The sequence below is a fragment of the Macrobrachium rosenbergii genome, chromosome 20 (genome assembly GCF_040412425.1).
Source record: "Macrobrachium rosenbergii isolate ZJJX-2024 chromosome 20, ASM4041242v1, whole genome shotgun sequence".
Lineage (NCBI taxonomy): Eukaryota > Metazoa > Arthropoda > Malacostraca > Decapoda > Palaemonidae > Macrobrachium > Macrobrachium rosenbergii.
This window is the reverse complement of record NC_089760.1, coordinates 2522501-2540835: the sequence shown is the minus strand read 5'-3', so window position 1 is coordinate 2540835 and position 18335 is coordinate 2522501. Positions and strand designations below refer to the sequence as shown.

The window sequence follows — 18335 nt, the reverse complement described above, 5'->3', positions numbered from 1 at the left end:
ATCACTTTTGGAAACCATATTGTTACTTTACTCCATTGTGTAACATCTTTTAGAGATGTTAATTTTGACCATATAAAACATATAAAACAGGATTTGTTGTATGACCGAAAAAATTATATTTACCATCTAAATCATCATCATTGTGAATCGCGTTGAGATGGAACCATCTTGGCGTTTTAAGAAAGGTTACAAGAGCTAAGAAATGGCAAATTGTTTCATTTACCTCCAGGGTTACATCTTACTGGAATCCGGCTTTACAAGTCAAAACTATTCACTTGCTCCCAACTGCATACTTTTCTGTCTATAGGATTTTACCTATGAATTTGGATGTATGTACGTATGTATGCATGCATGTATTTGAATTCCCACATATCCACATACATATATACACACATACATACACACATATATGTGTGTATATAAATCTATTTGCATACATTATATATTGCCTTCAATGACACGCTACGCAAAGATCATCTGTGAAATTCCGCCTCTCTTATCTTTCTTTGGTTTCATTGTCACATCATGATTCTTGTCTATATAGCAATACACATTGTACTACATTAATATATAACCTTCTGCATGCAGTCTCATTAATTTCAATCGCAAAACTTTATTCAACCTGACCATTGTCCGACAAGCCATTTTGAGTTTCACTTAACTCCAAATCAAGGGAATCTTTACTGAACACTGTTGTTCCTGAATATCTATAAGGCTCAACCTCGTTAAGCCTTTCTCCAACTAGTGTTATTTGCTCTATCTGTGCAAAGTCTGCTCTCATTATTTCTTATCTCTGTCTCCTAGATTGTAAACTATCGTTGTAGCCGATGCAAATTGGCGTGGGCCTGAACCCTTTTGTTAAAGGTGTGCCGAGCTCTTTTGTGAAAGATGAAACATGCATTTACAGTAGCAGATGGGCAGTAATTCAGCTTGTAAAACGACTTTATCAACACTTCAAAACAGAGAAAAAAATCAGAAGATAACGAAAGAGGGCTATGAGTTTAAAAAAAAAAAATCTTTTTAAATACTGGAATCCTGGAAATGCAACATAACTTAATATGCCCATAGTTGTGTCCATCGTTCATAAAAAAATGCAAAAATGCAAACATACGTCAGAAGTCTACCGTTCCATCTGCAGGACCAATGATCAGCATGAAAGTCATGTTTCCCTTTGGAAGCATGTCAAACATGAAAGTCATGCTTCCATTTGGAAGCATGTTCAACATGAAAGTCATGCTTCCCTTTGGAAGCATGTTAAACATGAAAGTCATGCTTCCCTTTGGAAGCATGTTAAACATGAAAGTCATGCTTCCTTTGGAAGCATGTTAAACATGAAAGTCATGCTTCCTTTGGAAGCATGTTAAACATGAAAGTCATATTGGAAGCACATTAAACATGAAAGTCATGCTTCCCTTTGGAAGCATGTTAAACATGAAAGTCATGCTTCCCTTTGGAAGCACATTAAACATGAAAGTCATGCTTCCCATGTTAAACATGAAAGTCATGCTTCCATTTGGAAGCATGTTAAACATGAAAGTCATGCTTCCATTTGGAAGCATGTTAAACATGAAAGTCATGCTTCCCTTTGGAAGCATGTTAAACATGAAAGTCATGCTTCCATTTGGAAGCACGTTCAACATGAAAGTCATGCTTCCCTTTGGAAGCATGTTAAACATGAAAGTCATGCTTCCCTTTGGAAGCATGTTAAACATGAAAGTCATGCTTCCCTTTGGAAGCATGTTAAACATGAAAGTCATGCTTCCCTTTGGAAGCATGTTAAACATGAAAGTCATTCTTCCCTTTGGAAGCACGTTAAACATGAAAGTCATGCTTCCATTTGGAAGCATGTTAAACATGAAAGTCATGCTTCCCTTTGGAAGCATGTTAAACATGAAAGTCATGCTTCCCTTTGGCAGCATGTTAAACATGAAAGTCATGCTTCCCTTTGGAAGCATGTTAATCTTAGGAAAATTTACACTGGAAGACTTAATAAAAACAAATGATGAGCCATCTGACGACATCTAAGGAGATACCATAAAAAGTTCGACTACAATTTCTGTCCGTTACGAATGATTGACAAAAAACATGAATCTAATTCAAAACACTGTTGCAAAGTCAAAAGCTACCATTGCATGGCAACGAACAGGATCAAGGGGTTAGGGATACCTAAAAGGCAGTGATGTACATCTTGATGCCACGCGAGGGACGTCTCAAGGGCCTAAGAAGGAACATTATAGGAAGAGCAGGACCTGGGCCATCCACAAGCGGCTATAAAATGCAAATCCCGAAGGCAAAACAAGCAATCGAACTCGCACCAAGTCCCACCGCCCGCATGCAGGCAGCAGCGCAGCAAGGGAACCGCAAGAGCCCAGGGTGTGAGCAACGGAAGATAATTGAAGGATTAATATTTTTGTTACAAACAGCTATATTCATCGAAGATGGAAATGCAATGTGTTTTAACAGAGGAACGAATGGCTGTAATCATTGCGCCATGAATGAAAATGTTAAATTCACTACATTCAGACATGTCATAATCGAAAGTATATTATTAAAGAAAAATAAAAATAAACAATATTTCAGCATGAAGTTCAAACTAACGTTCTCTTTTTCACAATACCCTCTGAAGACAGTCTCATATCAGATATTCAACTCTACATTAGTACTGTTGTACCAAAATAGACAAAAATAAAATCACCAGCATGTCTTATTGCAGAGGTGAGGTCGAATTATAAAGGGTGTTGACTAATTTTACAACATAAAGTTATATGGAATGTCAAAATTATTCCAAGCGTTACACCAAATTATCACTAGTCCGTAGCTTTCGCGCCAGAACTTGAACTGACCAATCATAACTGATATTTCAGGGTTGGTAAATTTCACGCCTTGGTAATAACCCTTTCTCTTCTAAAAGAAAGCACATTAAATTTAGTCGGCCATTTCATATCACAATTAAAATCAGTAAGAACGATGAGAAAGCAATCAAATTACAATTATTTATATACACATATACAGTATACATACATACACACACACATATACATATATATATGTATGTATATGTATATATATATATATATATATATATATATATATATATATATATATATATATATATATATATATATATATATATATATATATATATATCTCACCGCCTCCAACACCATGCAACGCAAGGGGCCCCACTCGTCCTTCCTGTGCTTTCACTTCTATGATTCTCCACTAATCTTCGGTCTTCTGTCTCACAGTTCTGGATTTTCCAAGTTTTCTGGGGTCCAAGTTGAGACCAGGTGACACCACCACGAACTCTTTTCTCCGGGGTAGAAGCGAGGTTCTTTACCTTGTTGCAGAAGATATATCCAAGCCATCTCCACCTCCCCTTCATCACTTTCTCACATTCTTATAGAACCTTCGTAATTTCCTTCACGGTAAAATGTCTCACTCTATCCCTACATCTGACTCCTAATAAATTCTTATAACTCTGTTCCCCTGTCGACAACGTACTTACTGCAATATATATCGTACTAATATTTAATCTATCCTTCGTATGCAAGTTCAGTCAACTGATTTTGAAATCTTGCTTTGCTTGCCTATCAGTCGGTTTATCTTAAATTTTTAGTTTGGCTAGGTAAAAACTACCAATATGACATTTTACAAAAAAAAAATCTAACGCAAGTTTGTGCCGAAGCTGACTTGTACCCTTAACCTCTTCTTCCCTTACAAACCCTCCGAAATAAAACAACATTTAATGCTATGAGAGCCTCAGTCACTAATTTACTTCATTGTTTCATATGAGAATACAAGAACGTCGACTTTTAACAATGTTTATACCATAAGAATCTCCTCTGCCTCTGTGATGTGTCTCAGAGAATGAGTTGTGGATATGTGTTTTACAGTTCTAATTCTCTAGTATTAAAACACCCTCTAATAGGAATAACTTAAATCTTTGGTAGATAACATCTACATCCATAAATTCGAGTGATATCATCCCTCACAGGTGCAGTGGCAATTGATTATAAATGGGGGACCTCTCCACCTATGGATTTTAGGCAACTGTCTCTCCTTCAATGGTCCCAATGGCCGGCAACTATTAGTGCACTGTATCCCCAGTACGATGTCACGTGATCGCATCCCACAAACAAACAAAAAACGTGACCAGTGATTACTTAAATGGATTACAGACCCATCACGGGATTTTACAAGACAATATTAATATGATTATTAGCGTAGCCTGAATAACCGTTTCCGGGATTTCAAGTGACTGGCTCCCATAAAGTCTACCATTCACTAAAAATTGCAGGTTCCATGGTATTTCACTTGGCATAGTTTAAAAGGCCAACGATCAGCACTCAGGAGGACTCTACGTAAGCATCTTAGTTCTACGGCATAGTCTGCTTGGCTGTGAAAAAGAAACTTGAATAACCCATGAAGCACAAATGAACCCAAGTTCCAAAAATTTCCATAAGAACGAGTACGTCGGTTTCATTAACCCCTACAGCAAATGTTTTTCTCCTGAAACCGATCCGGATAAGGGAATAATCTGCTCTGACATCCGATGGCACAATCTGAGCATTGACGTCGAATTGCTATAAGGGACATCGTTTAACGAGTGATTTCAGACAGACTTAATTTTTAAAGAGAGTTAGGTCAAATGGAATAGAACTCTGTGCATTTGATCAATGCATAGAGTTCTATTCGACATTCTTAAACTGAATGTTAGAGAGGACTGGTCAAACAGTTTGAGTTCCGAAAATAGCTTCTGCTAAGTACCTGAGAATGAAAAACCTTGACTTGAGAACAAGGATTTTCCAAGAGTGGATAACTTCGCATGCCCACATATAATAATTAAATCTATGTGCACCTCTTGGAATCATCAAGAAAGCGTGAAAAATAGAAAACGTCAAAAACACAAACTTCCAATGAAATTTCTTCTTGCGACTTGTCAAGTTATTCCTCACAGTTAATCTACCGATTCAGTGTAACGGCTGAAAAGCTAAGACTCATTATAAAAGTACGAGAATACTAAAGGACTGTTATCAGATAACATTCTTTCAAATCAAAAAACTAATTCACGAACCATCTGCATTTCTACCAAATAACATAAAGTAAGATATCATTTTAAAAAATCTGAAATATAAAATTTAGTGAACAAAACAGAAGATAAAATCTTTAAGTAGAAACATATATTTATATTTATATTTATATATATATATATATATATATATATATATATATATATATATATATATATATATATATACAAATACATATATACATATATATACACAAACACATACACATAAAATATATATATATATATAATAAATAAATATATATATATATATATATATATATATATATATATATATATATATATATATATATATATATATATATATATATATATATATATATATATATATATATATATATATAACAAACAAAGGAGACGAAGCCCAGAGGGCATTCGGAGGAGTTCTTTATACTCACCCATTAACAGAAGTCTGAGTCATGAACATGCCCAGGAAGGACTTGGCGACGGCATGCCATATTTGAGTGATCAGCCACTCGGATTGCTCGAAGCAATTGTCGAGGAATTTCTGAGTGTCCTCGTCGCACGACAACTGCATGAAGCACTGCCGAACGCCCTCCTCCAGGGCCAGTTCGTCCACTTCGTACATCTGAAAGGTAAAATAGACTGATTTTTATTTCTTCCATTCCCTCCTTTTCGCCGACAACATTTCCTTTGCCGACTGCTCGTGCAAAATTACGTGGCATTCTGCAGCCGAGGTGGACTAAGCGAGTCCAACAAACTTAGGAGTGAAGAGGCATAAAGGCTCGAGCTATAATTACAGAAAACAACAAAAGGACGTGATTATCATAACTGGGTCATGTGAGACACGAAAGCAACGAAAAATAACTCCTTTTTTTATACAGCCAATGACGGATTGACGTGGACAAGACAATGACAGGTCTGAGGGTATGACTATGATAATTCTTCATGAAAGCATTACTTGATGAGGTTGTGTGTTCTGGCAAGGCATACGTTACGAGACAGTTATGCGGTAAGGAGGCGTAAAAATGTGAAAACACCCGTCCCTTCATCCTTGAGAAAAAGCAACGAAGAACAACTGGTAAATGACGACACTGTTGCGAGAGGCGCACTGTAATAAGGACAGAATTTGAGGTTGTATACATATGGGTAAATAATATACATATATATCTAACATGCAGGTTATAAACCAATAATAAAATAGTAATCCATCGTCGCCGACAACGCCGCAGGAAGTAAAGTGTCTCTATGAAATTTCGCCACTCACGTCTGGTTCGCCTTCACTTCCACTAATTTCCACTCATCCCCGCCCTCGTCTCGTGGCTCCCCCCAAAGTAGGCCTGCGTCTTCCAACTCCTCCAGTTGACGCGGCCACATTCCGTTCTCCATTTCCACCTCTTCATTACCTCATCTACATACGGAACTTCCGTCATTTTAATCTGTCTTATGATACTTCTCACTCTATCCTACCATATGATACAAAAAGCATTAGACGTGGTCTAAACAGTTATTAAGTCATACCAAAAGTAACTCCTTAAAGCCTCAGTGATTCCGTTCTACTCTTCGCCGGTAGACAGCACTTTCCTCCCCCAGTTTTCCCTTCGGCGCATCTGCAGGGCAAAGTCCTCCGTCTGGAGTTCGAGAGCTGCCCGAGTTCCGCAGGGGAATTTCGCCCGGATGCTTCGGAACAATAACCTTTTTATTTTGCTGTTATGAGCAAATTATTGAAATTGAATACAGAATTTAGGTCAGGGGTCATTTAGCGCTGTAACGGAAATTGACACTAAAAGGTTTGAAAGGTTTGTAAAAGGAGAAAAATCTGGCAGTTGCACTATGAATCAATTGTTATGAGAGGTGGAAAGAAAGATGGGAAAAAAAGGGAATATGAAAGGAGGTACAGCAAAAGGAACGAAAGGGGTTGCAGCTAGAGGCCGAAGGCACGCTGCAATGAACCTTATGTAATGCCTACAGTGCACCGCATGAGGTGCAATGACGGCACTACCCAACCCCCCTAAGGGGATAAACAAATTATAAAACGGTAATTATTATTATTATTATTATTATTATTATTATTATTATTATTATTATTATTATTATTATTATTAAAGAAAAACTGGATTAAATCTTTAATCAGCTAAAAGATTCCACCAGGATATAATTTATGATGAAAAAACAAAAATAAAAATGATAATACGGACTGTCAAAACAGCGAGTGATTGATATGGCTCCATATATTCCAGAATACAAAAGCAAAAAGGTCATTCCTTACCGTCGATCTGACCAAAACTGGTGATAATGACTATGGTACGGATTATCATACTTATGGAGAGTGAATATTATGGAGAGAGAGAGAGAGAGAGAGAGAGAGAGAGAGAGAGAGAGAGAGAGAGAGAGAGAGAGAGAGAGAGAGAGAGGAATATAGTGAGTATATAATGGCGTTTCTTTTATTCGGGTTAAAAAATATATGTATAACAAAACTGTGAAGTGAAACAATACTTTGAAAATAATAATGAAAAATGTTGATAAGGCAATAAAACCAGGTATGATTTACGAAAATTCGGCTGCGAGAACTACTTGGAAAATAACTGGCCAAGACTAATATTGTTCTTTTATCTGAGCGAGGGGATCGATATAAAAATTATTTACTTAAAATAAGAAATATGGTGAGTTGAATTATCTAGCCGATTTTTATTTGGGAAAAAGAATTCACGCGTATAATGGATGAACGAAATAAATAAAAATATATTGAGAGATAAGACGAAAGAAAATTACGATATGAGTGAAATTATGAATAAAAAAAATTAACGAATAAATGAGGTTAAAAGTTGTACAAAAACCAATGGCTGTTTCCGAGCACAGAAACGCATGCATGTAATAATGTTAATTAGTTATGTAGCGATTATTTGCACGAATAATATTCCAATAATATTGACTGAGTAGGGAATATTTGTGACAGTAATACTAGAAACTTACTGATCGTTCTTACAAGTGATACTTATGGAAAAATAAGTTGAGTATACCTTAGTCTAACCAGACCACTGAGCATTGGAGGGCTAGCACGCTGTTGGCCCAGCGTTCGACCCTCCGAGCGGCCAACGAAGAATTAGAGGAATTTATTTCTGGTGACAGAAATTAATTTCTCGTCATAATGTGGTTCGGATTCCACAATAAGCTGTAGGTCCCGTTGCTAGGTAACCAGTTGCTCAAGGATCATTCATATCAGTAATACTGGTTGAGCAAGAACTGTTGGTACAAGAACTGTGGTACTGTGGTTGATACCGGTAATACTAGGAGTTCTTGGATTGAATTTTGTTGAAATATTTATAAATGATATGACATCCATCAAGGGAATGGCTACGTGATGTAAAATATAAACAGATATTTCTCCTTTTACTCTAAGGCATTTTCGAGAAAATTTTCCTCGTGGCCACATACCACGTTTATAGTTATATGAAAGAGTATGAGTCGACCGTTAAAATGACTACTCCCGGAATATTCGTACCTAAGATATTAGTTTAGCAGGGATCGTCCGCGTCAATGACAATAGCGATATACGGATCGCCGTCACCAATAACGTCATTTGCTCACGAATTGTTTGTCCTATTTATACCAACTTCATGCAGATGAGTCGCGCTAAATTTAGAAAAAAAAATTGGGGATATTTATAACAGCTAATTTAAAACTGAAAGAAATATGCAGATAATTCCTTATTTCAAGTAAAATAAAAAAAGCTAATTAAACTACATCAGACGAAGTTAGAGTACTCGATTTCAAGCACAATATTCCCACGCAGACGCACACTTACATCAAACATTAAATGGAAAGGCTTCAAGAAAGTCTAGACCCCTCTTCCCAAGGTTAAGAACAAATACAAGAGTAAAAAAATTTTTTTTTTAAACGAATGTCAGTTTTCACACTGAAAAAAACATTTACTTGGAGCAGGCAGTATGGCCACCTACTTCTATACAGCCAGACCACTGAAAATGGAAAAAAAAAACAATCTCTGCAAAACATGTGAAACATCATGCCATGAAGTTCCCATAGCGTAAAGGGAGGTTGGGGGGGGAGTGGTATGCTGGGGGGGGGCACCTTTGGCAGGAAAGAAGCAGAGATAGCAGCAAGAGCAGCAGCGCTGACTGACCCTCCCCCCCCCGACCCCCCAACCCCCCCCTCTTGTCTTTTTCTTTCACCCATGCAACGAGAAAACACATTCCAGCAACTTAGTTACGCGGAAACACCCTTCCATTAAGCTTCATTTGCACCATTAAGATCTCCCCCCCCCCTCGCCCCCCTCCTCTCTTCCCTTACACGCCCTTTCCCCTCCTCTCTCGCCATCCCGATCCTCACGGTAGCCCTTCCCATATTCCCTCTTTTCAAAACCTGTTGCAAATGCTTTGATCTCATCTTGTCTCCTCTCTCTCTCTCTCTCTCACACACACACACACACACACACACACACACACACATATATATATATATATATATATATATATATATATATATATATATATATATATATTGTCTCTATCTACCTATCCATCTATCTATTCCATCTTTTCAAATGTCAATTTTACATTTTCTGTATATATATTTATATATATATATATATATATATATATATATATATATATATATATATATATATATATATATATATATATATATATATATAGCTGAATATATATATATATATATATATAGCTGAATCACGAAAATATGAAATGATGAATATATATATAAAGATAAAATCCACGAAGGAAAGGGAAACACTGGAGTGCTGCGAGGCCTTTCGACTGTCTGTCGCCCTTTACTTAGCTAGTAAGTAAAAGACGCCAGACACACGAAAGGCCTCGCAGCACTCCAAGTGTTTCCCTTTCCTCCGTGGAATTTATCTTTTATATATATATATATATTCTTTAAATAGAACATTCACAATAAATTCCAATTCTCTCTCTCTCTCTCTCTCTCTCTCTCTCTCTCTCTCTCTCTCTCTCTCTCTCTTGTTTTTAGGCAAACTGTGATGGTAACGGTTACAGGGGCCGGCTCCTTTTACGGGTCGGCCATTTAGCGTAGATATGAATGACTGATGTCACCTCTCTCGCAACGAACAAAAACATCGGAGCCCTTGATACGCCGTAGTGTTGCATACATTCATCACGGCGCTGCGGTCGGCTCCGGAATCAGACGCGAATCTTCATGCTGATGCATTCACTCCGGAGCTGATTATTTCAGTGTGCGATGGAAAAGCACATTTTGACTGCTGTTCACAGTGCAAGCTGGTCTTGCTACTTAGGATGATGGAGAAACTGAGAGGTAGAGATACGTCAGAAAACAGGAGTGCTCTCACAGTCCAAAGGTAGCAACTTAGTACATTTTTATACAGCTAAGGATATTTCACCTTAAGACTTGTTTACCGAGAGAGAAATTGACAGACAAACAGAGAGAGAAGCGAGATGTCGGGAAGAAGGCCAATAACAAATTCAAAATGTAGAATTCTGAAAAACAACGCCCTGTTAATAATATGCATAAAATTACGATACATTATCCCTTACAGCTCTACGTTTTACAAACCCTACCATCAATCATTCACAAGGCGTCACTGGGTTCTGTGAATGAACACTACTCTGATGTCACCCATACCGGGATACCTGAACCAAAAGGCAATATATTAAGAAACAACCCTTTCCAGTTAAAGGTTCATTTATCAAACCATACTACGAAGGTTCCTCTCACCGTAACCATTTGCTCCCATAGCGCCATCAAAACACAATTTAAACTCTCTCAAACTCAGTCGATTCCTGAAAAATCTTCTGTCATCACTGTTACATCATATCTATATATGCTATCATTATATATATATATATATATATATATATATATATATATATATATAAATATATATATATATATATATATATATATATATATATATATATATATGATGCAAATAAGTATTACGTGGTACTTCCTTGACATGTAAAAGTTCCATTAGCAAGCGTTCCAAAAATGTTTATATTTCTCAAATTACGCACAAAACACTTTCTTTATACAAAAAGACTTTTGTATAATTTGAGAAGTACAACAGTACTCTGAACTCACATCTTTTAACGTTACCTGTAGGATTTTTACACTCAATATATACGAGTATACACACACACAAATAAATATATATATATATATATATATATATATATATATATATATATATATATATATATATATATATATATATATATATATATATATATATATGTGAGTGTGGTTGTGTGTGAGTGTGGGCAAAGAGACAGAGAAATAGAAAATGAAGGGGATCTCTCTCCTCTCTCTCTCTCTCTCTCTCTCTCTCTCTCTCTCTCTCTCTCTCTCTCTCTCTCTCTCTCTCTCGTCTAACCTGTTGCACTTCCCATATGCTTTGAAATGGGAAAGAGAGACATGATAAATGTTGTTCCAGTGGACCCCACCATAAATCAGAACAAAGGGAGGAAGAGGAAAAAACGAAAAGGAGGGTGGCGAAGGGAGAAAGATGGAGGAAAAGGGTTACGAGGAGGGTGACTCTTCATTTGCAACATTCATTCATGTCTTTGACAACGTACGCCGAAGGAAATCCCTTTTACTTTTTTCAGTATTGGTCCGTATGTTACTCATTCGAATCTTGTTAAAACGATCATGATTATATGTGTGTATATATATATATATATATATATATATATATATATATATATATATGTATGTATATATATATATATATATATATATATATATATATATATATATATATATATATATATATATATATATATATATATATATATATATATATATATATGAGACTTCTTTCTTCCATTAATGAATATATTTTTTGGTCCATATAAATGTTTCGCTAATTCAACAATATCAAGCAAATCCTAACTTACAATCTGGATTTACAACCATATATTTTCATCTCGGGTATGCAAGGTATGTTAGTTACCTTGAAGCCTCGGTCGAGGGTTTAAAGATGAACCACTTTTTGGGGGGGGGTCGAAGCTTTAGATGCAACAAGCTGTATGGCAAGTAATGTAGAACTGTAAGTTAAACAGTTAAATGAATATTCAAATTACAATACAGTATGGATAAAAAAACGACACGACAGTCACTGCTTAATTCTTACGTTACGTGGTAAATCGCGCATAAACTTCAAAGCGAAGCAAACTTACACAACACTGACCATTTCATTCCTACACAGAGTTTTGAACCCTGTTACACGCACTGTGCCATATTAAGGGCCTTCCTTTCTTATAACTCTTTAACAACGTCTGTCGAGCACTTTCTGAGTCTTCCTCTCTCTTACTCCCTGCTAAAGACTTCCCAATTATCCACTTTTGAACAAGATACCATCTTTCTCTCTTTCCACGTGAACAAAATACTCGCCAAGCACTCTATCCTTTCACTTTTGGTAACTTTTTTTTATCACTTCTGTGTCTTTACACATTTATCGTCCTGTGAGTTTTTCTTCACACTACACGTTCTAGGCAAAGAGTTCATCTAAACACTTTCAGCCTTTTATTTTGTTCAAGTTCAAGTAGAGTTGTTCACCAGTCCTTGTATGCATTCCCACCTTTGTTTCCATTGGTAATTCAAGTCTCTTCACAATCTCTGTACAATCTTGCTCTTTCTAGTTTTACATGTACACTATTGTAGATCACCTCTTCTCTCATCTACCACCAGTGACGTCAGTGCAATTCATGTGGTGCACTGTAGACATTACAGGAGAGTTTACATTGTCCCTTCGGCCCACTATTCAGCCTTTCATTGTGCGTATGTATGTGTATATATGTATATAATATTATACATATATATATATTTCTATATATATATATATATATATATATGTGTGTGTGTGTGTGTGTGTGTGTGTGTGTGTGTGTGTGTGTGTATGTATGTATATGTACTCGGGTATGAGCTTAACTGCAACACTAGCGTTATCAACAATGTTAGCCTACCCTTATTATTATTGTTATTATTAATGTATTATATTTTCTATTTTTGTTTTACAAATACTACTGTTATTATCTTTGACAATATATTATTATTATTAAATTATTCTTACAATCAGGATTCATCAGGTCACCCATTTATGAACAGGAACAGTCGACTGCTTGGGTCTTCAGAGGTCGTGGGCAAGCATATAAACATATCAACAAGTACAAAATGCGCCGAAGTTTCTTTAGCGCCATCGAGTTTTCTGTACAGCGTATACCGGCGTATGAGCCGCGGCCCATGAAACTTTCAGCCACTGGCCGGTGGTGGCGTGTCCTATAGCGTTGACAGACGCACGATCATGGCTAACTTTAACCTTAAATAAAATAAAAACTACTGACGCTAGAGCGCTGCAATTTGGTATGCTTGATAATTGGAGAGCGGATGAGCAACATGCCAATTTACAGCCCTCTAGCCTCGGTAGTTTTTAAGATCTGAGGACGGGCAGGAAAAAGTGCGGACGGACAAAGCCATATCAAGTTTCTTTTACAGAAAACTAAAACTTTGAGAAAACGGAATGCTTAGCTTCGGGCGTCGCCACCTCGAGAGAGTAAAAATGGTAAAAAGGCCTATTTATTATTATTATTATTATTATTATTATTATTATTATTATTATTATTATTATTATTATACACAATAATCGGGTTTCTCTTTCCACAGAAGAAAACTGAAAAGAAGTTTTTGTTTGGTTCATTATTATTATTATTATTATTATTATTATTATTATTATTATTATTATTATTATTATTATTATTATTATTATTCACGGGACGCACGAAATCTAATGGAACTAAACAAAACTTTCTGCGAAAAGAAAAATACCCTACATAACTGGAAGAAGAGTCAAAGAATAAAACAACTTCACATATAAACAAATGTTAATTAATCTATTAAAAGGGAAATAATGAAACCGAAGTGCTCGTACGTCAGCAAAGAGGAAAGTGCGTCACAAGTAAATACCCTGGGTTGCTATGGCGTAAGTTGTAGCAGGTCCAATTTGTGAAAATAAGAGTTGCATGGTCACCAGTCAAAGTAAGGCAACTGAACCATCACCTGATATGACCAAATGACAAAAACAGTAGCTCAGGTACTCAAGTCAACTTTTCTGAAATAAGTGAAAGAAGAAGTCTTAAGGGTTCCAAGTTCATGCAGACAACGTGAGTGAAACACTAATATCAGCAGTTTCTTTTATAGGCAAGTGCAATAACAAGCCTCGTCCAGTTTGAAGCTAAAAGGTGGTGATTCCTAAATTAAATACTATTTCGGTAACCCCTATATATGCTCCATATTCTGGAACAATACACACCAGATTTAGTCGAAGAAAAATGTCTATAATAGTAGCCAATTACTGTAGCTGATATCAAAACAAACTCGGATAAGATTGTTTTAATCCATATGTATAGAGATTTTTCACTGAAAAGAGAAGGAAGGAAAAGTCCCATAACAAATTAATAAATATAAATTATATATATGTGAATATATATAAGTATTGTATATAACACATACACACACACACACACACATATATATATATATATAATATATATATATATATATATATATATATATATATATATATATATATATATATATATATGTGTGTGTGTGTGTGTGTGTGTGTGTGTGTGTGTGTGTATTAATATAGTGACCTTGTAGACCATACAAGTGAACTAGGTATTCGGTAGTCAAAGAGACTTCCGCCTAATCAAGTATAATTAGCGACCGTTGATAAAGCCGATAAAAAATACGATTCATTGAAAAAACTTATATTTTACAATCATTATTTTAAAAAATTATAATAAGCTTACAGTCATATACATGAACAAAGTGCATACAAACTGTTGTACAAACATTCAAGCACAGGCGTAGACACGTTATTTATCTATCTGTTATTGATGTGTTTGTGTGTGTGATTTATGTTCCTGAAGAGAGAGAGAGAGAGAGAGAGAGAGAAATCCGTTCCGTAAAACTGTCTCTTGCAACCGCCCAGAAATCCCGGCCCCTCTATTTTGCAATGTTTTCAATGACAAAGGCCGAGTGTTTCCCCTCCTTTGTAACAACAAAAAAAGGCGACCGTACACGACCCTCTGGGTAACCATTGTGCACTTTGTTGCAGGATCAATAGGCATCAAATTCGCATTGCAATAACCCATTTCATTAAACTTAGACTGCGTAAAATCGGTGCCTGCTTCCATTCAGGCGGCGAGTGTGAATTTAGCCCTTACGCTTTTCCAGCCTAGTGGTCTTATTCCCTTGCACTGAAAACATCCCAAAGTTCCCCTCGGACTTAACCTTTATCTGTTCATTGTCAACATGGCTGCAACATGCCCATGGAGACCAGTTAAGCATAATGGTAAAAAATGTTGAATACTTAATTAACACTGAAGGAGGGGAGAAAAGGGAAAGGGGTGGGCAGGGGTATAGTAAGGCGCATGGGAGAGAGAGAGGTGCCCCAGGAGAAAGAATGGGTATGAAAAAAAAAATCGAAGCGGAAGAAAGAAAGGGAGAAGAAAGGAAGTAATGATTATAGAAGAGGAAATAACTGTTAAGGTAGGCTGCCTTGTGAAGGAAAAGTTTAAATTGCACGCACAGAAAGCGTGTAAAATGAATATGAAATTGCAGAGAGAGAGAGAGAGAGAGAGAGAGAGAGAGAGAGAGAGAGAGAGAGAGAGAGAGAGAGAGACTTTTATTTCTTCAAAGGCTAACGACAGCCACCGTGCTCCTTTCCAAGACACTTTAAATAGAAACAATTATATCCTCCTCTCTCTCTCTCTCTCTCTCTCTCTCTCTCGAAGAGGCACCGCAATGGGACGCTTAGTGCTTTTATATTGTAGCGGGTTGTCGACGGGGGAAATTAATGCTCGCATTATATCTATAATTCAACTTGGGGTTAACGAGGAACAAGGAGAAAGGATTAAAATCAAACTTTCTAGAATAAAAAATTAAATTTTGATTAGAATAAAAAATGAAATTTTAATTAGAATAAAAAATGAAATTTTAATCAGTACAAAAAATGAAATTTTGATAAGAACAAAAAATGAAATTTAAATTAGAATAAAAAGTGAAATTTTAATTAGAATAAAAATGAAATTTTAATTAGAATAAAAATGAAATTTGCTAATTAGAATAAAAAATGAAATTTTAATTGCAGTAAGAAGTTTTTACTCTCTCTCTCTCTCTCTTAGACGTTATAAGGATCTAAACTCAAATTCGAGATATAGCTTTAGTTATAAAATACAAGTGGTTTTTCTTTTTCTAAGTAGATGATATCTTGTTATAACTTTCATGGCTAAAACAGTTTAACTACTGAAACTACATCCAGTAATATGAAATATTATGTTGCAAAAAAGTTTGAATCTAGGTCATCATGCCAACACAAGAGACCACTCTAAGACCATAAATCTCCTCCTACGATCACTTAATTAGATTTCTAGATATTGTAAAACATTAGTACTCGAATTTCTTTGAAGTCGATTGAAAGTTATGTTTAATTCTCATGCTATTTTTTCATCATATAAAAGATGCTTATATTTCATAAATAATAACTGAATCTCCTTTTAAATCAAATCCAAAAGTAATTATTAGAATCGTTCTAAACTTGGAATTATTTAAATACAAAAAATGAAAACTTTACGTACGGATACACAGAATGACCAGTGGGAGGAAATTACAGATACACCCTTGAAGGGGTAGGGGGGAGTGGTCGTTAGCGGGATGGGTACCTCGGTTAAGGTACAAGGTCCTACGAAGAAGGAAATGAAAAAAAGGAGGATGAAAGAAGATAAACGGCAAGGCAACAGAAGAGAGAAAACGAGATAAAACAAGGAAAATGGAGACAGTACTTAATTCAAGGACGATAAGAATACGTATAAACAGACAAGTGGGGATAAAGTGGCGGCAGAGAGGAGGAGGAGGAGGAGGAGGAGGAGGAGGAGGAGGAGGAGGAGGAGTGTTCCAGAAAGTTCAATAGTAGATTGCCATTCCCATTCCAGATTGGGAGCGACTCTATTCCAGGCGACATAGTTAGCGGCCCCAGGCAATATAGAAAAGGTTGTGTCCCGCTCCACCGCTCCCACCCTCCCGTCGCCCCACCACGACTGTGGATTAGGAAATTAATTTCAAGTTTTCGGCCTGGGACTAATAAAACCGTGGCCTCAGGTTATTGCAAATACGAGACAGAAACTTGCTCGATTGTTGGGCGATAGTGGAGCATGAGGAGAAAAAAGGGAGGGGGGGGAGAAAGGGCGTAGCAGAAGGATGTGGACTGAGGTTTCTTGCGAAAGGACTGCGCGCGTGCGCGCGTGCTCAAATGCAAAACACGTCAATTACCCTAAGATCCTAAAATTGTCCATTATGCAGTCAATAATCATTTACAGAATGAAGTTGCAAAGATTGTGTGGCTGAGTCGGTTGAGCTTCGGACTGTCACTCGAAGTTGCAAATATTGTGTGGCTGAGTCGGTTGAGCTTCGGACTGTCACTCGATGGGCGGGAGTTCAATTCCCGCGGCCGGCTGATGAAGAGTTAGAGGAATTTATTTCTGGTGATAGAAATTCATTTCTCGCTATAATGTGGTTCGGATTCCACAACAAGCTGTAGGTCCCGTTGCTAAGTAACCAATTGGTTCTTAGCCATGTAAAATAAGTCTAATCCTTCGGGCCAGCCCTACGAGAGCTGTTAATCAGCTCAGTGGTCTGGTAAAACTAAACTATACTTAACTTATGACCATTTGCCAATAGCACTGATGCAGACGAGCTGTTAGAAAATTGTTCTACATCTAACCACACGGTATTATCACTTCAGTAGTTCTTCATTGGAAGGGGTGGTTAGAGCTCTCGGCTACCACGCTGTTGGCCCAGCGTTCGACTCTCCGACCGGCCAATGAAGAATTAGAGGGATTTATTTCTGGTGATAGACATTCATTTCTCGTCATAATGTGGTTCGGACTCCACAACAAGCTGTAAGTTCCGTTGCTAGGTAACCAGTTGGTTCTTAGCCACGTAAAATAAATCTAATCCTTCGGGCCAGCCCTAGGAGAGCTGTTAATCAGCTTAGTGGTCTGGTTAAACTAAGATATACTTATTTTTGTCACTTCAGTAAAATATATATTACGATCTTACTCCCAAAACAGCATAGATCAAATTCTCTAACTGAAGATCATTAACCAAAACTAATCAAATCAACTCTGACGATGGTACTGACACTAACCTTCTGGGATAGTAATTACTCGTGTATCGACTTAGGAACAGTATGATGGGAAGGAAA

At 36.6% G+C, this 18335-nt stretch overlaps 1 protein-coding gene across 1 annotated transcript in view; it reads right to left on the bottom strand.

The window, feature by feature from the left end:
* Positions 1 to 5486: 5486 nt before the first annotated feature.
* Positions 5487 to 18335, bottom strand: part of LOC136848893 (protein-L-histidine N-pros-methyltransferase-like) — a 1039474-nt gene continuing 1026625 nt past the window's right edge. Inside the window, exon 3 of the mRNA XM_067121714.1 lies at positions 5487 to 5681. Coding sequence (XP_066977815.1) covers positions 5487 to 5681 — 195 coding nt within the window. The remainder of the gene's footprint in view (positions 5682 to 18335) is intronic.